Source organism: Phyllostomus hastatus, unplaced genomic scaffold (assembly GCF_019186645.2).
Source record: "Phyllostomus hastatus isolate PE091 unplaced genomic scaffold, TTU_PhHast_1.1 phas_contig_196, whole genome shotgun sequence".
Classification (NCBI taxonomy): Eukaryota; Metazoa; Chordata; class Mammalia; order Chiroptera; family Phyllostomidae; genus Phyllostomus; species Phyllostomus hastatus.
The window spans coordinates 39,821,330-39,848,287 of NW_025333709.1; the positions used below are offsets into that span (position 1 = coordinate 39,821,330).

At 34.7% G+C, this 26,958-nt stretch overlaps 1 protein-coding gene across 11 annotated transcripts in view; it reads right to left on the minus strand.

The window, feature by feature from the left end:
* Positions 1-26,958, minus strand: part of EPHA5 (EPH receptor A5) — a 313,122-nt gene that overhangs the window by 74,439 nt on the left and 211,725 nt on the right. For 7 of the 11 annotated variants that reach the window (XM_045834334.1, XM_045834333.1, XM_045834337.1 and 4 more), the window contains 3 exons: positions 25,053-25,177; positions 15,119-15,278; positions 9,519-9,624 (listed from right to left, as the gene is read on the minus strand). In XM_045834334.1, the coding sequence (XP_045690290.1) occupies positions 9,519-9,624; positions 15,119-15,278; positions 25,053-25,177 (391 nt within the window). The remainder of the gene's footprint in view (positions 1-9,518; positions 9,625-15,118; positions 15,279-25,052; positions 25,178-26,958) is intronic. The other 4 variants (XM_045834335.1, XM_045834338.1, XM_045834340.1 and 1 more) reach the window with 1 other exon arrangement.

The window sequence follows — 26,958 nt, forward strand, 5'->3', positions numbered from 1 at the left end:
CAGTCTCCAACCATATATTTGAGATATACAAAATGCCTTTGCATTTCAATTTATTGGATGAAGATTTAGAAGCCTGGGAATTTCGGCAGAAAGATACTGGGTTGAAACTGAGTTTCTAATCCATTAAAAGCATTTATTTCTTTTCAGGTTCATGCAAATTTTAAAACAGAGCCCATCTTGAGCAAGTGTGGCTTTTAGCTGGTGTTTAAAATCATTTGGAATATTTTATTGTTCATTTGCTTCACTTCTCAGCAATGAGTATACCCCTAGATATGGCTCAGGAAACTAGCCTATTTCTTGCTCAATGGAATTTTACCTTTTGGCATAGGGCAGTGTTATTGATTTTCTCTGTAGGGCTGGGTATCAAGTTCCCATGAGAGCCTGTGCTATTGTGGTCTCTGAGACACGTGGTATGATTCCCAGAAACCTGACAGAGTCTTCCATCAGAGCCCAGCATCTTTTGGCATGTTAGCCTGCTGGTCTACCTTTCAGGTTGGGATCACATTCTTAAAGAAATGAGGCTTCAGACAAAAAGTGTATTTTGCTCTTGTGATTAGTCTTTTGACCTGTGTTGTGATTAACACTTGAAATCTGAGAGTCTCTAGATTCTCTGCTCAAATAATTTTCAGCTTTGCAAATCAATGACATTAACTTGTTTCCAGTACCATGGAGGTTTTTTTTCTTCCAAATATTTGTCTCAGTATAACTTCCTGAGTGTTGCAGTGATGTTTACATGTCTGACCTGTGCAAAGTCACAGGTGGGATATTCAATAATGTTGAGCAATTGAGCCAGTAGCTCTCTTGGGTTCAGTTTCCTAGGAAGATTTGCTTCCCACAGTGGGCAATTAGTTGTTGCAATGCTCCTAGTCTTTCTGGCACTTCTCTGCCCTGATCCCCATTTGTCGGTTATTAATAAATTATGAACTGCTCACTAATTATCTTTGATTCAGAGCCTTTGAAGAAAAAAGCAGGCAATCATGAGAAAATAGAAAGGATAACAACTCTCAGACAGTTAATCAATATACATGCCTAGATTTATTACATTCTTATAAAGTCGCTTCTATTGCTAATTCATAAACCACTGAGATTTGCTTTTGATGAGGTCCTTTCTAAAATTCAGTGATTACATGTGTGATTACAAATATTTGTCTATAATTATTTTTAAAATAAAACAGTATTAAATTAAAATATACTCATATAGAACTTTTTCTTATTAAAACTTACCAAGTTCTGAAACTAAATAATACTAGTTATATTAGAGATGCCAAATATATAAACACATCCATGATGCATCTACCTTAAAAAAATTAGAAGAGAAATACAAACATGTTGACATGCATTGTTATTTGTAAAAGCTAATGCTACTTGGGATCACCAGGTACATCATCATATGGCATTAGCATATCTAGATGACAAATAAATAATATAAGCTAGTGCGGGCTTCTTAACTCCTATACAATATGTCATGGAAATCATTGCACTTATTTTGTGATGGCACCAAAATTTTCATCTTTCAAGAAGAAAACACATTTACAGGTTAAGTATTCTATTAGGCTTATATCAGAATTTACTAACATTTTCTCTTTCCCAAAATATCAACATTAACAGAGAAAATTTAAGAGAACATGTGAAACAGAGACTGATAATTTATGAAATATTTATTCAATTAGGTTATTTGGTAGAACCATAGAAGTGTTTACCCTCTAAATGGTTACTGGTGATAGAAAAGAAGAGACTTACTCAATGTACTATTTAATTTTGTGGTTGAAAATGTTAAATTCCATGAGACATGCTGATCTATTGTTCTAAGACTTCAGTTGCAGGGGATAATATTTTGGCTAAAAAAAACTGAGGAGTGTTTTATGGAAGAAAGAAAAGTTCATGTGGGTTTTGACATGTGGGTAATTTTTAATATTGCAAGTTAAAAGAAAAAGGCACAGAATGAGATTCTCTTTCCTTATCCTCAGTTCATGTGCATCATATGAGATTCACCCTATCTTCAGGGTCAAGTGTTAGCCCCTGCTGGGTCACACAGTGTAATTTCTCCATCCTCTGTTTAGTGGAAGTTCCAGTGCTATGTATTGATGTACTCTGTGGAACCGTGTACCAGGTTACTGTCACAGCCTGTGCCATGTGAGCTCTGAGAGTGATGGGTAGTAAAGGCTGAGTTCTATACAGTGACCTTTCCCCATTCAGTAATCCAACAATTGTCTGCTCTTCTCTGTCTCCTGGGCTATTTCTTCTCAGCCTCTTTTGGCTGGATCTTTCTCTCCCTCACATCACATCTCAATATTAGCGTGCCTCAGGTTCCACCCAAATAACCTCATTTGATTAGTGGCTTTAAGTGCCATTTGTAAGCCAGGTCATTCTTGCAATCATTTGTCTCCAACCTCATAGCAGACACTATTGTACAACATGAATCTATAAGTGCTTATTCTATGCCTATTTTAAAGATCTCTGGAAGTTTTCATCTATATGATCTATAATTTTTTTTGATTAAGCCACTTTAAATTTGGCATCTGTCATATACAACCAAAGGAGTCCAGGTCAAAATATATATAGTGATAATGCTGGGAAAGTAGTTCAAAGCATATTTTCAAGAGTCTTGCACTCTATATTCACTATTCTATTCATACATATGGTCACTGGATATTTACTGAGAACCTATAGTATAATTTGTATTTAAGATGAGCACATGCCTATCAGGGACACATATATAAAACAATGACTTAAAACTAATTCAATTGGGAGAGAAAAGTTTTGAATGAAAGCAAAAGTAATATCAACTAGCTTTCCACACAAAATCAGGAATGGTCATGGAGTTTGTGATATTTAATGTATGTGATTCTTAGAATAAATAAAATTTAACTGGTGCAATTTTTATGTGAAGGATACTAAAATCCAATGTATTTCTTACTTTAGTGTCAATGATAACGGACATAACTTTTTGAGAGGCATTTTATTCATATTACTGATCAGTTGGGAAGTTTTTAAAATGTTAATACCATTATTTTTAGCTACAGAGAATCAGTGAATTTGCACACAGGAGTTCAGATTTTTATCCAAATCATGGATATGAATAATTATAAGCCACTGATTGGGAAGTTCTTAATGAAGAGAAGGACCCTAAGGTCAGAGCTGGTTTCAAGCCTCTGGTCCTTACCAATTAATTGTATGTAACAATTTATGTACTAGACATTTACTGAGAAGGAGAACAAACACACAGATAAAAATACCTGTCATCTTGGATCTTAGATTCTAATAGGGTCAACAGAAGAAAAATATAGGGTATATAATGGCAACTAGCATTATGAAGAGACAAATCCAAATGAGGGGGGTCTAATGTGCAGCAGAAGGACTGATGGATCGTTATTTTTCTAAGGTCAGTTAAGAGGCTGAGATGGAGAAGAAAGAGGAAAACGTGGTTCTCTGTGACAAGGACATTTTCAGGCAGCACATAAAGCCAGTGCAAAAGCCTTAAGAATGGACTATTTTTATAGTGCTCAAGAAACATAAAGGAGATGATTTTATAAAGTATAAATTGGAGACAGAATTAATACTTAGACATAGTATTGTGAAATTACATGTAAAACCCCTGGAACAGTGCCTTGTGGTATGTAGTATGTAATTCATGCTAGATTATATTATTATTATAAATATTATTATTGTGTTACTTCCATTAGTCAAAGATTCTTCTCTGGGGGTTTAGAATACCTCACACTCTTTAAGAAGTTTTCACTTAAGAAGCTATTATGCTTTGATGTCAATAGTAGACAGAACTCTGGCACCTATGTGAATTAAATAATTGCATTCAAAACACCTGCATAATTATTTTATGTGGCTCCAAATGAGCTTAAAGAAAAGTTTCTTAGTCCAGTGGGTTTTCATCAAGCCATTGTTTTTCCTAACCTAAGAACAGTGGCAGGCGTGTAATAAGGACTCATATATTTCTCGAATTAACTAATCAAACTATCATTTTAGTCAAGGAAAAAAGTTACAGTGAAGGAAGTGATTCTAATTTAAACTCTTCCTTTCATCCATAACCATGGTATTTCTGCTTACAAAATTCTGTCCATTTGTCAGACTACAAAATTAAAGTACAGGCAGTTTGAGAAAAAGGCACTGCCTTCTTATTTCACACAACTGGGGCCTACTTGGTGTTTCATGAGCAGCAAGTAGATGCCTAAGGTTTATAATGGCTGATTGCAAAGACTATATAATTTAAAATTCACATATTTTACATGTAGAGTTGTGAAAAATACAAAAGGCTAAATTTAAATATTATTTTCAAGTGATAAGAACCTTAAAAAACAGCATTTTATATGCATCTATTTTTTTTTCTCACAATTCTCATGTGGCCTCAGTATCTTTAGTCAGACAGGTCAGCCTCCAATTACAGTGTCCATTGACCTGTGAACAATGCTTGCCTCAGAACAGTATGAGACATTTCAAAGAGAAATAGAATTTGGTAGTTTTATATCAAGCCACAGGATTTTAACATGACCAGGATAAACAAGGGATGATCTTTTGCCCAGAAAATGATTCATCTGTTTTTATAGGCATTAACCTAATGTTAAGACCAAATATATTATCTCAGGAACCTTGTGGTATTAAAGTCATATATGCATAGCCTTAAAATAATGTGCAAGTACAGTTTCTGGGGATCCTTCCACCTCTTTAGAAGCTGTGTGACTTTGTTGCATTTTGCAATTTTTATATTGGCAAACATCTTTACCTTTCTTGTGTTTATATACAAAAACATGTATGAATATGTGTGGCATGCATGTGTATGAAGCGTGTATGTCTTTAGCCACTGAGTATACATGTGGAATTAATTGAAATAAAAAAGCAAAGCTCTATTTCTTCAACATTTAATTAAATTTGTGAACATTTGATAAACAAGGGATCAGAAACAAGCTATTAAAAATGTATTTTTTAATACCAGGATCTCTATGATGAGCCAAGTTCAAAGAACGAAGTTTCTGTCCACAGAAAGAAATTATCTCTGTATTTTCTATATAACTAATTCTTATTAATATAAGCTTTATATTTGATAAGAAGTGTCCAGTAGTCAATTTCTAGAATGAAGCCCCATGTGTGAAATGGGGACACAGAGGAAAAAATGTCAACTAAATAATATCATGATCGTCTTCAAAGAAAATAGTGGGGAAGAACACAATAATAGACTTTTTCAAATATAAACTGGAAGACTGTGAAAATGTCAATCTCGGGTGAAAGAATGATTGATTAAACAATTTGTATCTATAAAGTAATATAAAAGAGAAGGCCACAAAATTAGGATTTCATAAGAAAGTTATCAATGTTCAATGTCATTACTATTAAGAGAAAGAGATTAAAAAAGAATTACAACATGCAGGAAGCTTCATTTCTGTCCATCCCAGAGCAATTAGCTGGCAGCTTGCTGAGGACATGTGAATTGTTCTCTCGTTCCAGAAAAACACCATTTACATTGATGAGAAAGAAAGTAAAAAGGACCATCTGAAACTGGTGGAAAATGCTCTATGCAATGAATTTCAACCTTTTCATCTTATGACACACATTAATTAATTGCTAAAATTCTGTGACACACCACCATATATATATATATATATTGCTGATTTGACCAGAAAATAGAAATAATTTCAATTCATTCACACCAGATGGCTGTTTGTTGGGTGTTGTCACTGTTTTATTTGAATATTTAAGGAGAAAAAGATCAATTTCCCTGACTAAAATAATCAAGTATTGCATGGTTTTAAAATTTTTGTTGAACATCAATTGAAAATTGCTACTGTATGGAATGTTTAACACCTTTAAACAGGAAGATCACACAAATCCTAAAACTGAGAGAATCCTAAAATATTAAAATTATTTTCCATTATTTTAATTTTGTTTTTTATTTTTTATATAAGCTTTATTATGTTTTTCCATTACCATTTAGTCCCCTTATACCCTCCTCCCCTAAGCAATCACCACACTGTTGTCCATGTCCATGAATCTTTTTCCCTTTTGCTCAGTCCCTCCACCCCCTAACCTCCTCTCCCCCACTAGCTGCCATGTGCTCTCCATCTACCAGTCTGTCTCTGTTTTGCTTGTCAGTTCAGTTCGTTTGTTAGAGTTTAAGTAAGAGCTTTTCCTTTTCAAGAAGGACACTTTCCTATATTACTTAAAATCATATTTAAGTAGAGAGACTCCAAAGTGTTTCTGCACAGCAGTTTTAGCCTGAAAAGATTAGAAAATGTTTTATTTTACTTATTTTTATTTTTCAATGTATTTTAAAATAAATAGTTTATTTTTCCTTTGAAATAGATCAGTCCCATAGTATTCAATGTGCTATAATTCTCGTTTTTTTCTTCGGTCTAAATAAAAATACAAGTTATCAATGAACATGGATCTTGAAGATACATTTTCTTCTGGGTCCAAATGAGGATATAAATTGCCAATGAATATTATATGAAGGTGATATACATATTTATGCAACATATCAAGATTGATATATTTATATCACCACTGAAGAGTCAAATTGCTTGCAATTAAAAGATTTTTTACTTAGGAGCAAATATCTAGTTTATAAAATATTCAAGAGATTAAAAGTGATAAAAGAGAGTAAATTCCAAGTAAAAGGAATGTCCAAATGTGGTTATATTTTTGTGCATGCTTAGAAATCATATTCTGGCACAGAGAGGAGGGAGAAACATAAAGTTCATAGTTCTTAGACCATTTCTAGAACAGGATTTTTCCAGTAATTTGCTAGTACTCAAAGATAATTTCCAAAATATGTGTTAGCTTTTTAAAACATCTCTTCATTTAGTTTTCATTGTATTGACAAATGTTTACTTGGTTAATTCAGGATATTACAAATTAGGTAAGATTTTCTTACTTCAGGAAAAATTGCAAAGTTCATTGCCTTGAATAAAAAGGGGAGAGTCCTTCAAGAATCATATTATTTAGCTTTTGAATAAGTAGACTTATTTAATACAAACAAAATAACTGTCTATAAAAAGTAAAATACAATGGTCAAAGATGCTGCTATCATAAACAAATGCAGCTTGAGATTTAGCAATGCACATTAAACAAAATGAATAGAACTCTTATTCAAGACATTTCCTGGTAAAAAATATACATCTCAGATTATTTCCTTTAAACTGCAAATTCCTAGTTTTTGCATCATAGGCTGAAATTTAAAAAATATTAATATGAATGAACAATGCACAAATTCATAAGTTGTTGTCATTTTTAAAAAGTAATGTAATTCTGTAAGACAATGCATCTCAAAATTTATCTTATCACATCTCAAATTTAGTTATGCTGAAAATTTAAATTTGTGCCTTGAGTGTATATGTGATTCAAGTATAACTCAGTAATTACACTAAATTTTAGTAATTCTTGTATAGGAAATTTGGGCACTTACAGAATTTGTGTGTATGCCTGTGTACTAAGCTATATTTTCCTTTGATTACCAAATAATAGGTAGATTGAACTTTCTCCCAAAAACTTTGCCTCATGCTATGGATGTAACAAAATTAATTGTTTTTATGTCAATTTTATGTATATATTTGGGAAGAACATGTTCTGAGAAGAGGGGCTTATTCACATAGAGATAAGAAGAATTCATACATGTGTGCCATCAATATATTCACATTAACAAAGTCTAGGTTAAATAAAGATAGTGTGCTACATCTACAATAAAATACTTCAAACACCGATTTGTCTTTTAATAAACCTACAAACACAAAAATTTATTAGATTCAAAATCTTGGTTCATCCCTCCATGGTTATTCATTTCTCCAAAGTGTGGGCCTAAGAAATAAAATATCTTTCTTATGATCCCAATTCCCTAAAAATAAGTAATGTTTCTGGATTTATTGGAAAGAAAGAAATGACTCATATCTTAGTCAGAGTAAAGAAATTGCATTACAAACCAGCTCTGCAAATGTATCATAGTTATCTACCCCTTTGGGTAGAAAAGACATATTATGGCATCATAGTTTTCTTAGTAGTTACCATTCACTCAACCTAATTATTTTATTTGATCAAAATCTGAGCAAAGTTTTTATTACAAGATTAGTGGAATCAGCTTGTCTTCCAGAAAACTGGGACAAAGGTAGAGAATTCTCTCCAGATGATTTTAGAGAGATCAGTTGGTCATTTAGGTACCCAGCTTTCTGACTGGAAGAACCTAATTGTCCACAATAGAATACAGCTTCCCATGACATTTCTAAAAATGCATTGCTGCTATTTTAACATAAAAGAAGCAATAGATTTATACATATATTCTTAAGAAAACCCCGAACACTCTTAACTGACAAGAATTAGAAGAAAGGGAATTTTCAAATGCAAACAGAAAGAATGCTCAAAGAAGTAACAATGTTTTATGAAAGTAAATTGTTACTACTGTAATTTATGGATATAGTCATAAATCTTTTCAGAATATAATATGCAGTATAGTGAAAAGTGCCAAATTTTGTATATTTATGACTAAATAGGTGCTGAAGAGTCAAAAGTATATGAATAGAACAGTTACACAATCAATATGAGTATTGATTTCCTCATTTTTTTTTTGGAGGTCTCACAGTACATTTCACATATTTGTGCAGGTTTAAACATTTCCATGAAGACATTCATCAAGTTTTCTATAATAGTCTAACACAAAAGCATTTTTAAATAGACAGCTGTCATTATTGAATATCCCTTCTAAGGATTGCCTAAATTAAAAAATGTGAATACTTGTTGCTGTAGGAATAGAGTGCAATGATATTCATGTTTGTCTGTTTATTTATTTTAGCAAAGTTGATTATGCTCAACTCTATGTCATAAAATATCTTCTACAAAAGTTCTTATTGGGGCTCTACCTATTTCATTTTCCTTCAAAATGAAAAATGTAGATATGTTATACACACATTAATTATGTATTGATAAAACATTCAATAAAATTTACTTTAAACCTGCATATAATACTATAATTAATGTATTCAGGTTCACAGCATCCAGAAGCTGAAAATAATAGTAGTCATTAAAAAGGGCTGGTTATGTCTCAAACCGCTTGTTTACCAAAGTGCCTGCTTTGTATCCACCACTCCGTTAGAATAAAATGCTGGCTAACTGGAGTTACCAGTCTCATTTCTCTGAATCTACCAGGCATAGGCACAGCCTTTCCCAAAGGCTAAAACTAAAGCAGGCAGCCATTAATACTTTTGAAAGGAAACAAATGTCAAACAAAAAGAAAAACTATGCAAGACAAAGTTATGATTCCATTTAAGACATAATAAGCAGTAACAAGTTAGTACTATTCTTGTAAAGGAAGCATACCCGGCAAAGGAAAATTGTGTGCTTAACAGTTAGTACTAACAGGGTCAAGGCAAGGTTTAAGAACTACCTCATACATTAAGGCTCCCCACAGATATGTGTATTGGTTCCCTGACTTGTTTTGGGATGTGCTTAATTAACAGATGAATGGTCAGTTTAAAGTAGGGAAGAGATCAGTTGCAAAAGGTGAGAATCACAGCTTCTGCTCTTACCTTCCACTGAGGAGGAAGCCGATAACCACTGCCAACAAAATGACTCCAACTGTCACAGACACAGCAATTATAGGAATCTGGCTTTGATCGCTGGAGGCTGCAACTGCTGATAGAATACACAGAAAATGGAGCTTGTGGTTAATGTAATCATATGCATTCAAATACGAGCTGCAAATAGTCAGTGATCAATGCATGGTTTAGGCAAGTCACACACATTGAGATTTCACTCTAATATCTCTTCTCAAAAGTGTGTGACTGAAGACAATTTTAGGAGAAAATATTTACTATCCAAATGGAAATTTAAAAAAAATAACTAGGTTGCTGATTATTTCCTTGTCATCATGAAAATATGTGTAATTGTTTGCACAGCAGTCATCTAGGGATTTTAGGTTTGTATGACAAAATGGATCTTAATCCTTGATTTTAAACACTTTAAACTGAATAGGAAGTGCTAAGTCTATGAGATTCTACATGTTTAGAATTTGTATGTGGTTCTTCTCTAGAAAAACTTGTCTTATGACCTTAAATTGGCCTTTTTTTTTCTAATAGACAGAGATTAAAGTCCAGAATGATGTGATTCTGGCCTCAGGAAATGTAATATCACTATTTTGAATATAATTTTAGACACCATGATTTAAAACAGAGTATGGTCAGAAAGTATATTTTATAAGTAGGACCGCTATTTGAAAAATATCAAGGCATACATTTAGAACCTTAAGTCTGCAGAAAAATTAGATTTGTTCACATTATTCTTTCTTTCAAATACATGGATTTAGATGAAATGCTTTATATTTTAAAAATACAATTATAATAATAAAAGGAATATGGACAGGATTAAATAGTTATACCTAAATAATCAGGAAAATATTCCTTTGTGCTAATAACTAAATCCAATTAAAATTAGAAACTCAGGGAATAAAATAAACTTTACTGATGTTCTCAAGAAACCCTCACCAGGATACCCTGGAATGCTTACAGTTTAATGGAAATCATTTTGATAAATTCAGAGTGGCATCAGTTCACCTCCAAGAACAATTATGTCATCAAAACTAATACCAACACTATTTTCCATGTTTTGTTTTTACAAGCTCTTAGATCTTGGCCCAAATCTTGGCCCCAGTGTTGGACTGGGGCCATAAGTGTTGGACTTCCAAAGCACTTCTCTTTCTATTCTTGTCACCTGCCTCTTGATTCTTTCTAACCAAAACTGACGGACACTCTGACCATCTTCTCACACCGATCTACACTTGCAGTACATGCAGGACAGTCTTCAGAGCACAATATCATCTGCACCAGGCATACATGCAAGAAAAAAAAAACTATTATTTAAAATCTAAATCTATGATCTTACTTAGCCCCTTCTTGGATTATGAGAGTTGCAATTTAATGGTTCTTCACCCTGTTTTCTCCTATTCCTTTATGTTGAGGTCTGTGTTAGGTGTTTTAAGACTAGTGAGCAGTGTAAATGGGGTGGAGCAAAGAAAACCCACTATCACTAATAGATTTTTCCTAAAATTTGCTTTAGTAATCTCTGAACACAGATTACTTATGTTACAGGGTGCAGCCAAGAGGGAGGATCCCAAACAGGCATTTGAAATGGGGTCCAGAACTTAAGGTGTCCAGGAGATTTTAAGATGTCTTCACCCCTTACCCTACAGGTGTAAGTTGGGAAGGGGCACACAGAGCAAGAACATGCAGGGCAGCTTTGCAGCTAATCCATGGTGTGGTCATTTAACATACCTATAGCCTTTGGCTGGTTGCTTAAATATGCTAAATAGCTATGGCCAGGCTCAAGGCCAGGGGGATGGAAAGGGATCTCCCCCCAAGATGGGACTGGGGGGCAGGTCCCCTGAGTTACAGCGCCTGTGTGGGATCTGGGAGAAGATTGGCTCCATGACATGGGGTGACACCTGCCCAGACCCACGATGGCGACCAGAAAAGCTAGAGAAGACAGCAGATTGAGGACAAGTGTGCCCAAGTGTAGGAGGAGTCAGAAATGGAGCTGTAGAAGAGGATTGGCGTGGGGACTTAAACCCAGACACAGCAGCCATTAAAGGAGAACCATGCGGCCTGGACAGAGTGGGGACTCTCCCTTCCCGCAGCCCTGAGAGAGAGAGAACTGCGTGGCCTTGACAGAGTGGAGACTCCCATGGCCCTGGGAGAGAGGACAATGTGCCTTTGCCAGAGTGGGGACCCCCAAAGCTTTAGAAGGGGGAACCACCACCTGGTTTTAGCAGAGATCCTGGTGACTCAGCGGAGGGTGCCGGGAACCCAGGGAGGTCTCCCAGTCGAGATGGAGTACTAACTGGGAAGAACCAGAGGACTGCCTGAGCCATGGACTTCTATTTCCTTTCCTGAGATACAGTACTCTGGACTGGGCAAAGGGGGAAGGAAGGAAGGACTGTGTCTGTTTGTGGGTCTTTTAAGGGACTTTAGGATTTTTTTGATAAAGACATTAGGTCACTACTTTAAATTTGTATAGCATTAAATAAACATTTCCTTTCCTTTTCATGAATCTCTGGCATTGAGAGACGTCTTTCCTTGGGCGGTGGACATAACGGACCTGGGGGCTTTTTTAATAATAGTATATCGTCCCAGGCCCCCCTTGTTTGTTCTGTAACACTTATACCATTGATTTTTCTCAGTTTTATCTTTCTTCTTAGAAAGAGCATTTTTCTCTTTGTTTCTAGAGAAAATCATGCAAATGTGGCCCATATAAGTTATTTGGATTGGGCTCCAATTGCTACTCCAATGCTTTTGGGTCTTATCTATTCTAACAAATCATCCCTGTAATGAGTCTTTCTCATATTCTCAATGCACACATCCATTCCCACTTCTTACGTTTTAGTGATGTCAAACCTTATAGATAAAAGAGAGTGGTCAAGTCCACACTCCATTGTTAAATACAATTACATAACCTTTTGCTTTACCTAATTCCACTGTTAGAGCCCTTCCTGTCTCTCCAAGATGTTGTTCCTTCAAAGATCTCCTTCAAAAAGAAATGCTTATTTCCTCTCATTCTCATTTCCTTTTTGGTTACTTTTCTTCTACTTTCAGGCCAAAACATGCATGTCCTCTTCAAGGAAACAAATGTCTATACCAAAATTTAGTGACATCAGTTCAACTTGAATTTGAAAACAGGTTCAATATTTACTAGACATATGGGCCAAGGTAATGAATGATTTAGCCATGTGAATTCTCATTTCATTAATTTCTAAATATGGACAATTTCCTCGAATGATTATAGTTCTGTTAAGATTAGAGATTACACATATAAAGCACTTAGTATAGTACTTCAACTATTGCAAGCTTAAATAAATTGTAAAGATTGTTTCTACATATTATTATCTTCTATTTAACATCCTTATTTTTTCCTATTTTTCAGTATATTGACTGACTGATCTAGACTTATCCTCTTCATCTAAGAACCAACTTTATTAAGGTCTCTGAAACTTCTCTTATGCCTTTGAACTCTATGCATGATATATTTGCTAAATGCAATGAGTACTTCTCCATTTACTTTCATTCACAAGGTCACAGTGACCTTGTTTACCATATAGTTCATTTTTGAAACTCTCCTCCTCTTGAGTTCCATAACATCAGATAAGCCATATTTTCTTCTTCCCATTCTGAAACACTGCTTTTTCAGGCCTGTTGGCTCTGCATTCTCTTTCCACACCTTATAAGTGAGCTGTTCCTGAAAAATGCTGGCTCCTGATCATCTACATTTCTCTCCTTCTCTCATTTTCTGTCTTTCTTTTTTCCTACATCCTTTTCAACCTCCCTCTCATAAATTGCTCCATGACACCAGTTAACTGTAAGGTGGAGAGTTGGGGAGTCCCAAATGTATGTCTCTGACTCTCATATCTCTTCAAAACACCACTGTATTTTGAAAAGACTGTTTTTTTTCTTTATTTAGATTTAATTTTCACATAAAAATGAACTTGTATAAAATTAGCCCTTGTATTACATCTATCCTCAAGAGCCTTAAAATCCATCCTTAATAAACATACAATAAATCAAACCAGCAAACCAGAAAAATTCAATCTCTTTTTTAAACTATCACTAAAATTTCCTAGCATCTACTTACCTATTAACTGCCAAATATTTTGTGTTTCTGTTATGGCTTGTTCATGTTTTTATGTTTTTTTTTCTAATACCACATTCACCAATTTGATTAAAATCTGCCAGAAAATATACACAGGTCTTCTAAAGATGAAGTTTTTAAAGTTTGTAAAATCAGGCTACTAGAATATGATCCACAGTGTTTTAAGTGTTTTCTTAGCCTCCAAAGTACACACATACAATGTTCAAAAATGTAGCTTTAACCTTGTTTCTCTGATCAAGAAATTAATAGATACTTACTGCCTATGGAAGAAAATGCCCAGTTTCTCCCAGTGTGGTTGGGAAACCACACAAGCAATAAGCACTACTAATGATACCAAAATGGAAACAAGGCCTATGAGAGTGGCCAGTTTATATAACAAGCCTTTTGTCATAAATCTAGTTTAGGGTGCAAGGTGTGAGATTAAATCATCAATCCATTGCCAATATAAAAACTTTGAAACTAATTTATTCTTTATTGAAGAACTTTTCTGAATAGTATTGTGTTTAAATATCAGTAGTTTCAATTAAATCTCAGACACATGCTTTTTGCATAGAAATATAACATAATTTTTACATGGTACCCTAGTATTTATAAAATTAAATAACACCTAAGGAGCTACTTTTTAAATAATAAAAAAGTTATTTCTAGATAATTTAGTCAAACATGCTCTAAAAAAGTATACTTGATTTTTCTAAATATCTGTATTTCATAGGTTTATTACATTTTTAATTTAATGATTTTTCTAATCATTATAAAGTAAATCTGATAAGTAATGTCTCATTTTGTTGGTTTTCAAGAGGAGTGAGTACACATTTTATTTTATTTCAAAATCACTAATTTTTATACAACTTAATTTTTATATTGTATATAAACAAGGAAGTTATTATCTTCCTCTAATCCTGCTTTTAAATACAAGTATTTTAGATGTTTTGTTTGACATTAAACAGGAAAAAGTTTTGTGCTATTTTATGGGGAAAAAAGCACAAAAATGGTTTTCTAGAAATGTTTCCATATCCTCCATTCAGAGATACTGTCAGGGGTTTTGCTTTTTTAGAAACAATCAGATTAGTTTCTGAGAGCACTATTTTCTTGCCAAATTCAATACTAATGAAAGCTCCCTGTGGAGTTGTCATAGAAAGACTAAGCCTCATAGCATTGTTCAATAAACCAAGTAGAAGGTAAGTGGCCATAATTCAATAAAGTATGGGAGCAGAGGAAAGGAAGTCTTTAAAAGCAAGGTTTAAACATTTCTTGAGGATCTCCTGATGTTTCATCCCCCAGTAGAATTAATTCAACGAGGAGTAGGGACCAAAGTGTTAACGTGCTAACCAACCAAAATAGCATGACACAGCCTTCCTACCTGAAAGGGTCATGCCTGGGAGAGAGAGAAGGAGCGAAGACTGACAGAATGCCTGGGGAGAGTATTGATCCACTGGCTCTTTTCTGGGAACCATTACAGGGATATGAGTTGACAGTAATTAAAATGACTTACACACTGGGATGGTTTCAAACTCAAATCTTCGACTGAAGACACCATAGCCTGCTGCTGTGCGTGCTCGAATTTGGAAGATGTACACCGAAGCTGGTTTCAAGCCCTCTGCAGTTATAGTTGTCTCTTTAGATTTGATAATCGTGTAGCTGGTCTCTTGGTCCTTGGGTGAATCATGTACATGCAATAAAAAAGTCAACATATGAATTACTAATGACAGCAAAACTTAGAATCACATATAAGAAAACAAATCAGAAACTAATACATTTGCTCTTAGTACAAATATAATGTTTTAGAAAAAAAGCATGAACACAGTCTAGGTGTGCTAGTTATAATGTTGTCCAGAACTCATACATTGTAGGTGACAGATTCTTCATCTGTTATACTCACCTGTCATCTATCATCTGTCATCTGTCCTCTATTACACTCACCTTTGCCAAAAATAAATTTGCAAACTTAAAATACAATTTGAAGGAGATAAATTATTTTATATACTCTATTTTAGTACTGTTACTTTTGTGCTTGTTTATTTCATAAATGTTCTATTGGAGCATATTGAACATGATGTCTGTTCATAGAAAAAGGTGACAGTGCCTCATACCCTACCAGGTAAGACTCACGCTTTATGTCTTTAGTGAATTTGATCCAAAATTATATGAAGGGCTTGGCAGCAGGAATGAGTACTTCATTGGAAAACTTTCAGTTCAGTTCCCTAAGTCTAAATGAGTATTTTTAAAAATGTATATGAGCAAAAACTTTTTTCATTTAAAAAACATTTTTTACTAATTTTAAACCTTTTTCAACTTTCATAATTTGTGTTAAGTGAGTAGTGAATGGAGATAGAGGACAAACGAACTCATTGCAAACGTAGTTTGGAAACATACAAAAGAGGAACTGCTCTTATTATGATTGCTGTGGAAAGTCTAGACTAACACCTGTAACTCCTCATGTCTCTGAAGTTACTATGCTGAATCTAAAATCTTAGACATAAAAATTTAAAACATACAGTCCCTGTTTTGAACCTTCTCCTCTCATATTTTTCTCTATGAATTCTTGACTAAACTTGTCTCTTCCTAAGGAGTTTCCATATGTATTACATCATTCTATCTAATTTGATAGAAATTAAAGGACAAATTAAAATATTGGTTACAGATCTTTTTATCTTTTTAGAATTGTCCTTTAATTACAATAACTTGATTGATGTACTGTAAACCATCATTTTCAAAACATTTCAGGGAATGTTTACAAATAGAACCATACACTGTTTGTTTGTTTGTTTGTTTACAGATTTGCCCTGGCTGGTATAGCTCAGTGGATTTGCACGGGCCCACAAACCAAAGGATCGCAGTTCTATTCCCAGTCAGGGCACATTGCCTGGGTTGCAAGTCATTTCTCAGCAGGTGGCACATGAGAGACAACCATATATTGAAGTTTCTCTCCCTCACTCCTCCCCTTCCCCTTTAAAGATAAATAAATAAAATCTTTAAAAAAATTTAATGGAAATAATATGTAAAGTCTTTTTTCTCCTAAGAGAAAAAATACTAAAAATAAGAATATAACATTTATTTCTCAAGCAATCTATAGGCAATATGGTTATTATTTAATCTTCATAGTGCTACTCAAATGCAAAACAAGAGCAAATTGCACTCCTTCTCCCTTGACGTTTAAAATCAATAGTAGCATGCCATACACATTACTTTAGTGAGAACACTGAAACCACCTGCAAGTCCATTTTATCTCCAGCTTTTACTCAGTAAAATTAGGGTAGGTAATTGGTGCCTGGATATTCTCAGAAATGTTGTAAAAATAAAATAGGTAATGCATGTGAAACACTTACTAAACTATGTGTTTTGTCATAATTATTATTTTAATTTTTAATAATTAACACATCTAGTTGGCTTCTATCTATGCATACTACCACCAATACAATCTAAAATACTCATAAACATTCTTTTATAGCTGTTTTATCATTCCTCATTGAATATTATCAAACAAAAAATTATCTGTGGTTTAGGTATATCCTAACTTCTCTCTTAATCAGTGTAATTTCTAACACTGGTCTAATTTCTAATCCAAATAGGTTTTCTGATTAATTTCATGCAAACAATTTATCTTTATATTTGTTAGCACAAAGATTTATATAATACCTAAAGTGTTTAGGATTTTTTAAGAATTTTCCAAAGGATTGAAAATAGATAATTATTTTCGGCCAAGATGGAAGCGTATGTAGACATGTTTCACCTCCTTGCACAGCCATAGAAAGATCATAACTAACTTCAAAAGAGAAAACAACCAGAACTTCCAAAAAAATCAAACTGTTATGGAAGTCCAACAACCAAGGATGTAAAGAAGAATATTCACCCAAATGGGTAGGAGGGGCAGACATGGGAAGCAGAGAGGATGCAGTGTGGCAGCAGTGAAGCACTGATGGGGTGGATGGAATGGGCAGCCCCACATTCACACGTAGCAGATAAAAACAGGGGGGGCATCTGGGGAAGGAGTGACCCCAGACCCAGGCTAGACTGTGCAGGGCAGGGTTCCAGGGCGCGGAAAATAAAGCCTCATAACTTCTGGCTATAAAAACCAGTGGGGATTAAGGTGGCAAAAGAAACTTCTAGTCTCACAGGAGAGTCTGTTTAAGGACCTGCACAGTCCTAGAACATATGCAAACACACCCATTCTAGAATTCTGATGCAGACACTGGCCCACAGTGTCCATGTCATTATGGGTGAAATGAGACATTCACACAGACTACTGAGTCTGGTGGAGGAAAAGGGACAGCATGGCTTTTTTCTCAAGGGGAGCAAAAGCCTTGGCCCTTGCCATGACTGGCCTTTATTGGGTTTCTCTGGACATTACATGATGGTCTTCAATTACTATACACAGGTTCAATTTAAGTGGTTACCTTTTACAGAAAACAAAGGAGATTTCTACCAATCACATCACAGAAAAGGGATATTTGCAAATGAAAAGGCAAAAGTGGTTGAAGTGGTTACACTCATCCTTGGAAGGTTTAGCATGGATTTTAGGAAGTTACTTTGCAGTAAATGTCCTCAGTTCAGGGTGAGGGAGTTTTTTAGCAAAAGCAAGCTTCAAAGCAGCCTAGGCACATTGCAGGCCTGATTCCCCATGGGAGAATCTATCCATGGGCATGGGTCCCATGCATCTCTGAGTAGGAGCTGGGCCCACACCACGCAGAATGGTCTCCTACAGAATTCATCACCAGGGTAGCAGCTAGAAGGGTGCCAGTGACATACCAGAAGTGAAAGCAGGGAGTGGAAATGTGGCAAGAGCGACCAAAAAGCATTGTTCCCTCTTTGACCCCTCCCCCACATACAGCTCCATAAAGTGGTGAAGAGGGTTGCCCTACCCTGGCAAATACCTAAGGCTCTGCCCCTTACAACCTAACAGGTGTGTCAAGAAAGGGAGTCAGAGCAGCTCTACCTAATACACAGATACAAACACAGGAAGGGTGCCAAATTGAGGAGAAAAAGAAATATGGCCCAAATGAAAGAACAGAGCAACATTTGAGAAAAGGAGCTAAGTGAAACAGAGAGAGCCTACCTAACAGATGCAGAGTTCAAAATGCTGGTGATAAGGATGCTCAGAGAACCCCTTGAGTATGGCAAACTGATAAGAGAAGAAATGAAGGCTACACTAAATGAATCAAATTAAAATCCACAGGAAACCAACAGTGAAGGAAGGAAACCAGGGTTCAAACCAACAGTTTGGAACATAAGGAAGAAATAAACAATCAACCTGTACAGCCAGGGTTCAAACCAACAGTTTGGAACATAAGGAAGAAATAAACAATCAACCTGTACAAAATGAAGAAACAAGAATTAAAAAAGGAGAGAATTAAGAAGGCTCGTGGACATGTCCAATTGTGCAAACATCCGAATCATAGGGATGTCAGAAGGAGAAGAGAAAGAGCATGAAATAGAAAAATGTACTTATTTGAAAAAATGAAAGAAAACTTCCCTAATTTGGAGAAGGAAATAGACATATAAGTCCAAGAAGCACAGAGAGTTCCCAACAAGTTAGACCCAAAGAGGACCACAGCAAGATGCATAATAATTAAAATGCCAAAGGTTAAAAATAAAGAGAGAATCTTAAAAGTAACAAGAGAAAAGCACAGAGTTACCTACAAAGGAGTTCCCACAAAATTGTCAGCTGATTTCTCTAAGGATACTTTGTAGGCAAGAAGGCACTGGTAAGAAGTATTCAAAGGGATGAAAAGCAAGGACCTACAACCAACATTATTCTACCCAGCAAAGCTATCATTGAGGATGGAGGGACAGATAAAGTGCTTCCAAGACAAGGTAAAGCTAGAGTTCATCACCACCAAGCCGGTGTTACATGAAATCTTAATGGGACTTATTTACAAAAAAGATCAAAACTATGAATAGTAAAATGAAAACAAACTCACAACTATAAATGACTGAATTTAGAAAACTAACAAAAAGAAAACAAAAACTAAGCAAACAACTAGAACAGGAACAGGATCACAGAAATAAGATCACATGGAGGGTTATCAGCAGGTAGGAGGAAGGGGGCATATGGAGAAAGGTACAGGGAATAAGAAGCATAATTGGTAGGTACAAAATAGACAGGGGGAAGTTAAGAGTAGTATGGGGAATGGAAAAGCCAAGGACCTTACATGTACAATCCGTGGACATGAACTAAGGGGAGAAATGCTGGAGGTAAGGTAGATACTGTGCAGAGGGGACAACAGGGGAACATTGGGACAACTCTAATAGCCTGATCAATAAAATATACTTAAATATAAAAATAAACATGTAATATGAATACATAATTTTTATAAATAAAAAATAAAGTAGATGATTAAATCCTGTAAAACTTTACCTAGTAATGTAATTTTCTTCATTTATGGATCTTCTGGCACCTACTCTCATGCCCCTTTTATATACTAAGGAAACAGCAGTAGAAAAGCAGGCATTATCTTGATGGGTTGCTTTAAAAGAGGTAAATAGCTTCTATAAACTATTGAGGTCACTGATGTTCTAAGTATGCTCAAGATTGTGAGTGAATAAGCAAGACTTTCTCAATAGTATTATACTTTGTAGTTGGGCTGTGATTAAGGCAGTAATTTTCGTTAAGAAATGATAAAATATCTTTAAGGGAATTTAAGGGGAATTTAAGTTAGGGAAATCCAGATAAGACTAAAGTTAAGATTCTGATACATTTGACAGTTATGATTTTTACATAAAATATTAACACTTATAATGTAGAGAAGATGCTCTATTCATGAAAGAGTACAGGAATATCAGTGTTAGAATTTCAGCCACATAATTCAAGTATGTGTGTAAATGGGAGTACACAACTCAACTTGTTTTTTCTTTGATATGTTAAATACAAAAAGCCCTTCAAAGTGAGAAGCAACAAACATTTATTTGAAGTCAAAGAACAGCTATTCAGTAAAGCACTGATTCAGGCAGAGGCTCAAGTACTGTTCTGATTAGGACACAACTGTGGGGGAATATTTATGAAAAAGGAAGAACAATCCCATCAACAGAAGGAAGGCATTTCTATTGATGCAAAAAAGCTAACGTAATGATGTCAAATCTAATTTTTTTTTTAATTTTCAGATTGGTAGTCTTCAGACGGACAGTCATATGCTTTCTTGTTATCTTTACAAAGTGTTCTTTGGGCACGATATTGCTTTAAGCCCAACCCAAAGGTTATTATTTGCCCTGTTTTAACATTTCAAAGGTTCCAGGCCTACAGTGTGCAAGGCCTTTCCTCTGGCAAGGCAACTTAGGCTCCATTTCTATGTGGTTCCATTTTTGAATTTTGACACTTAAAGTGGGATGAAATTATTTATCAAGAGCATGTGAGCACATAGAAAGAGATGGAGATAATATACATAGCAGCCAAAAAATCTCTATAATAAATTTGATTTGACCCTTCAGCATGATGAAATTTTCTTCCATAGAAAAGAAAAAAAAAGCTTACATGGTTGAAAATTCTAACTAATGAAGTCACAAGTAGCACATTTTGTAAAAAATTACAAATCAATACTGTTGTCAAAAGAAGAGAAGGAAAAAAGAATTGCAAGGAATCTGGAAAGCTGCTCCTTGAAATAATACAGTTGCACAAAATAAGATAAGTTGCACAAAATTATGCAACATTCAGATTTATCTGTTAACACTGTACATATCCCAGTGGTTCCTTATCACAGGTCTAATTGCACACTGTCTTTCAGGGTGAGTTGGACACTATTTTATTGAAGGGACTTAGCTAAGCATATATCTAAGGGATCAAAACCCATAAATGCATGTTTTGAATTATCTAAATATCTTCCAAAATTTGCCTCTCCTCCATTCTTTTCAATCACTGTTTTATTCTAATTTCCTACATATCACAGACCCTATATACACCTCTTTAAAATCCACAGCTACATAACAACAGGCTGCCAAGTCCTTGGTTGGTGAAGTGGCTTTTGCTGCCTTTTTGCTCCCCCTCACTGAGCAAATGAGCTACATTTCCCCAGCTCCTTAGCAAACACTCTTCACATGCAGGGAGGGGAGGGCCTCAGCAGAAGCCAGCTGGCTAACACCCTGCAGAGGGGCAGCTTCCCTTAGCCTCTGTCTTTAATTAAGAGATGGCAATGGGCCCATCACCATGCAGGAGCAGAGAAGCCCAATGACCTCTATTAGAGCAGGGCAATTGCAGGCAGAAATGCCAGCTGGCAAATGCCTGAGCCCTGGAAAGCTCTGCCACCTGTGTCTGGCCCAGAGCCATCCAATAAAGTGGCGGTGTCATTCTGAAGGTTCAAACTGAACTCTGGAAACCTGTCAGGACCCTTTCTTAATATGTGGAATTAAAACTCATTATCCTCCTTTTTTCTTTTGAAAGTGTTAAAAACAAAACAAAACTTCACATGCATTTTATTGGAATGCTCAATAATTTAGCTTGGCAAAAGGTCTGGGATTTAATAGCTTCAGTATAAAATGAAAAATATTGACCTAAAAAGTTAATAACTTCCCCCAAATAATGTTATATAAATGGTTTCTCTGACTGTATTTCATGTAAGTAGGCAACTTATTATTTATTGGGGATATGTGTAGAACTCTTTTTTACCCCAAATTATTATTCTTACTTTGAGTTATACAGACAATAAAATAAATTAATACATCATTATATATAAAAGATTAAAGTCAACTCTTATTGAAATCAATTATGATTGTAAAATAAATTGAACTATAAATAAAATTCCACAACATGAACAACATTTATTAGAAGGTATATTAATAGAAACGAACTCTGTTCCATCACTTGTTGAGTAACTCTTTAATAGTATCTTAAAATATTGTGAAAAGATAAATCTTTCCATATATATATATACACATATATATGACTCATGCATATGCTGGGGAATAATAGTAAAACAAAGTTTTCTCATAAGAAGGAAAATAGGATAATTTCCTTAAAGAGAAAAAGGAAAACTAGAGTTGGAAAAGGCAAGAAAACAGGATTCTCCCTAGTCTTCAGAAAGGAATGCAGACTGGCTGACACTTTGACTTTAAACCAATAAGAGGCATGTTGTTCTTCTGACATACAGAACAGTATGATAATAAATATGATGTTTTCAGGTGCAAAAATCACAAATGTGTAGTTATTGTTGTATAGGTATTTTTAGATGTCATTATGCATTCAATATTTTAATCAAATTTAATTATAATATAAATTTGGAGACAATATTTACAAAAATTCAGTCTATGTTCATATGTATGTACATATATATAGATATAGTTATCTGGCTTTGCATTAGTAAAGTTTACTAATACAGTAGTAAAGTTTATAAAACTTGAATAAGGACTATAATCTTTAATTTAACAAATTATATTTGAATATAACATGTATTTAAATTGTGCACCTGTAGTATTTGCACTTCAGTTTGGGTAAACGGGAACTGGTAAGGAATATTTATATAACAATATTTTACTTGATTTAAGTTATGTGTTTTTTATAATAAACTCTATAAACCATATCACAACATTGTTTTTTCTCAGATGTATTATCTTAGAGAAGTATTGGTAACTAATGTATTTGATAGAGTGTTTTTGTGAAATATCTTATAAATATCTTCATTATGTTCCCTAATGATCCAATAGTGATGTGCAATGCTATCATTGTCATACCTAAAACAATAATTTCAAAAGATCATGTTTGGCTTATGCATCTATTTATAAAGGCAACATATGAACATTGAACAGATATACAAGACCTAGAAAGAATATTTAAGTAGCCCTGCTCTCCCCTCCCTTCACACCCTACTGTTTTGTACTCTGTTGTACCTTTACACAGGGAATTGTCAAAGAAAGAAAAAGGAAGAAAGAAAAAGAGAAAGAGAAAGAAAGAAACAAAGAAAAAAGAAAGAAAGAAAGAAAGAAAGAAAAGAAAGAGGAAGAAAGAGGAAGAAAGAAAATATTCTATAATGTGATGAATTATTTAAATATTTCAATACACTTACGCTCGTGTGTGTGTGCATGTAGAATGTTGTGTTTTTAAGTAATTTTCACTAATAAGAAATCAGCATTTTAAAAATATTTTATTTATTTATTTTTAGAGAGAGGGGAAGGGAAGGAAAAAGAGAGGAAGAGAAAAATCAATGTGTGGTTTCCTCTAGAGCACCCCCTACTGGGTACCTGACCCATAACCCAGGCATGTGCCCTGACTGGGAATTGAGCTGGTGACCCTTTGGTTCACAGGCCAGCACTCGATCCACTGAGCCACACCAGCCAGGGCTGAAATAATCATTTTTAATGATATTTTTGCATTAGTATAATGAGAATCATGCATGTCCCCTCTCTTTTCCAATGTACTAGCCTGGACTATTTCCTAAGTATTATAAACTATGTTTTTGGATTTCCTCTTACTCTCTTCACTCTTCCTTAAGAGGGAAAGGGTGATACCTGTGAGTCTGAAAGAGACAGTTTAGTAAGGGTGGCTTCCCTTTTCAGATCTTATTCTCTGCATTGTATCTACAATCATTCCCACTCCTACTTCCATAGGACATACACTCCAAGCAGTGTCCAATTAGAGGCTATTTTGGACACTCACCTCTCTCAGTCGCCTCTATTAGAACTCAGGTTGCTCTAAGTGGAGTATGCCATTAAGATTCAGACTGCAAACACCGCAGTAAAATGGGGCTGGAAGTTGTAGCATGGTGGCTACATATCTCAGCAAAATACTTGTGTCCAGGTTTAGAAATTAGATACTCATTTTTAGTTTCCATTTGTACTTTTCCTTCATTAATAGCTTGCTTGGTTGTGGGTCCAGAAAAGAAAAAGAGGGATGATTACTCCCTTCAGAACTTAAATACTATTATAACAAAACATGAAAGGGTAGGCCTAAGAGGCAACTCAGGGAAGACGAAGACATCAGAAAAAGAGAGGGAACATGAGGCACATGTTTCCAATTTTGGAGCCCTAAATTTAAAAATAAATTTTATGCTACAGTGTTAGACTTTGTAGTGGGTTTTTAAAAATTATTTGTGACATACACATCTTATCTGCTTATATGTCCTTCTTAGTATAGGTATTATGCAGGTTCCCTGGATGCTACGCCTGCTTCTTTGTGTCCTGCACCTCAGTTACTAATGAAGGTCAACAACTTGAGTGTTTGTGACACTTTGAAAGGCCCTATGACTTCATCTCTTAATGCTGTGAAACCTAGTTAAGGTGACGTAGACTACATGGCAGTATCCAGGCAGCATAAACTATTTGGCAGCTGAAGAACAGAAATAGAGTGCTTCCTGTACACTCTTAGCCTCCATAATCATGACTGCAGAATCGATTGTCATTGATTTACACATAAAATTGCAACATGTTTTCCTACAAATTAGATAATTGCAGTTGCTAAAATGCAGAAAAAATATGATAAAGGGCATACTTTATCGTGTTAGTCCCACCTTTTCAAAATATTTGATTTCGTACTCCAGGATGATTCCATTGGGGCGATCTGGCTCTTGCCAAGACAAAGAGATGCTGTTCTTTGCAATCTTCCCTTTTTTCACATTGGTGATTGGAGAGGGGGCTGCAAAATAGTATAAATAAAGAGTTGTATGATTAACAGAGCCCCCAAATTACAACTGTGTATAACATATATTGGCATTCTTAGAATGTACTGTAATAAAAATCCAAAATAATTAAATTTTCTGTTAGCCTGGAAACAATTTTACTTTCTCTATACAATAAAAGATTTACAAGTTGTAATGTGTTTTACAAATATAAATCAACTAAGTATCATCAGAATTTTCTATAATAAAACTGTAGTTACATAGAATCTTAAGTCTGCATTTTTCTATGAAGTTCATAAACATAAATGAATTATTTTACATTTTCTTCTATGAAGTTCATAAACATAAATGAATTATTTTACATTTTCTTCAAGAATAATGTTTTGGATGACCTGTTCTATCTTCTGTTTTTAAAATCTATGGATTCTGTAATACATGCCATTATGCTAATAGATACATAATTATCTATATTGCTACACTTTTACATCTTTAAGGTTCTTTTACCAATTATTATTTTGATATCATGTGTTTCCTTTCATTATTATTAAATTCACATATTAAATATAGTGTGTACTTTACTTCAAAATACATTATAAAATATTTGATATATCTTGAAAATGTAACAAAGAAATGTTTTCCATTGTTTTCATTTCCCACAAATAATTCATGAGAAGTAACAAATATGATGTCTGTTGTTATTTGCCAATATCTATTAAATGACTACATTTATGATGAAAATAGAAAAAAATATGCTATTTCACATATGTCTGGATATTTAAAATTTCCAAACACATGGATATCTGATTCAACATCCATTTTTATCAGTTTGCTGAGACCTATATGGACACTGGCTGTAACATCATAAAGGACTATTGACTAATGCCCTGGCTGGTGTGGCTCAATGAATTGAGTGCCAGCCTGTGGACCAAAGGGCTGCTGGTTTGATTCCCAGTCAGGGCACATGCCTGGGTTGTGGGCCAAGTCCCCAGTAGAGGGCACATGAGAGGCAACCACACATTGATATTTCTCTCCCTCTTTTACTCCCTTTCTCCCTCTCTGTCTAAAACTAAATATGTTAAAAAAAGTGTCAGCTAGTATTTTTCTGATATAGATTACCTTTGTTTTTGCAGCCTTTAGCTTTTATAAAAGACATAGGAAATACTGTCATGGACTAAGAATGATGTGTGCATGTGATACAATATATATAAGCTATAATATGTATGTATATAATGTGTGTGTGTGTGTGTGTGTATATATATATATGATGTTAAAGATGTCAGCCATAAGGAGCAGTATATAACAAGAGTCATAGGCCCATCTATATCAGAACATTATAAATGGTATCAGATATCTGATAAAATTAAATTATATGCATGTATTCAATACTTATATTTATATAAAATATGTATAGGTGTATGTGTGTGTGTATAATTAACTGAGACTAAAACACAAACCCAGAATTTCAAATAACGATCAACACATGCATCTTTTCTCACCTCACCCCCTGCTACTGTTCTTCAGCAGCTCTGCCCAGGCTTTCTGTCCTCAGGCACTTCAGGCACTCCTAAGGACCAGTGCACTTGTCATTCCTCACTCGGAGGTGCTTCTCCAGAGCTCTCTCCCTTTCCTCTGGGTTTCTCACTGAGACTTTACATGTCTACTTTACAACTTAAGTAACTAACTCACCTTATACCTTCTCAGCTCACCATGCCCTCTGCTCCTTCAGTGTCTTATTTTTCTCCTTAGCTCTTGCACACACACATCTAATATACATATCTTAATTATAATTTGCTTTTTT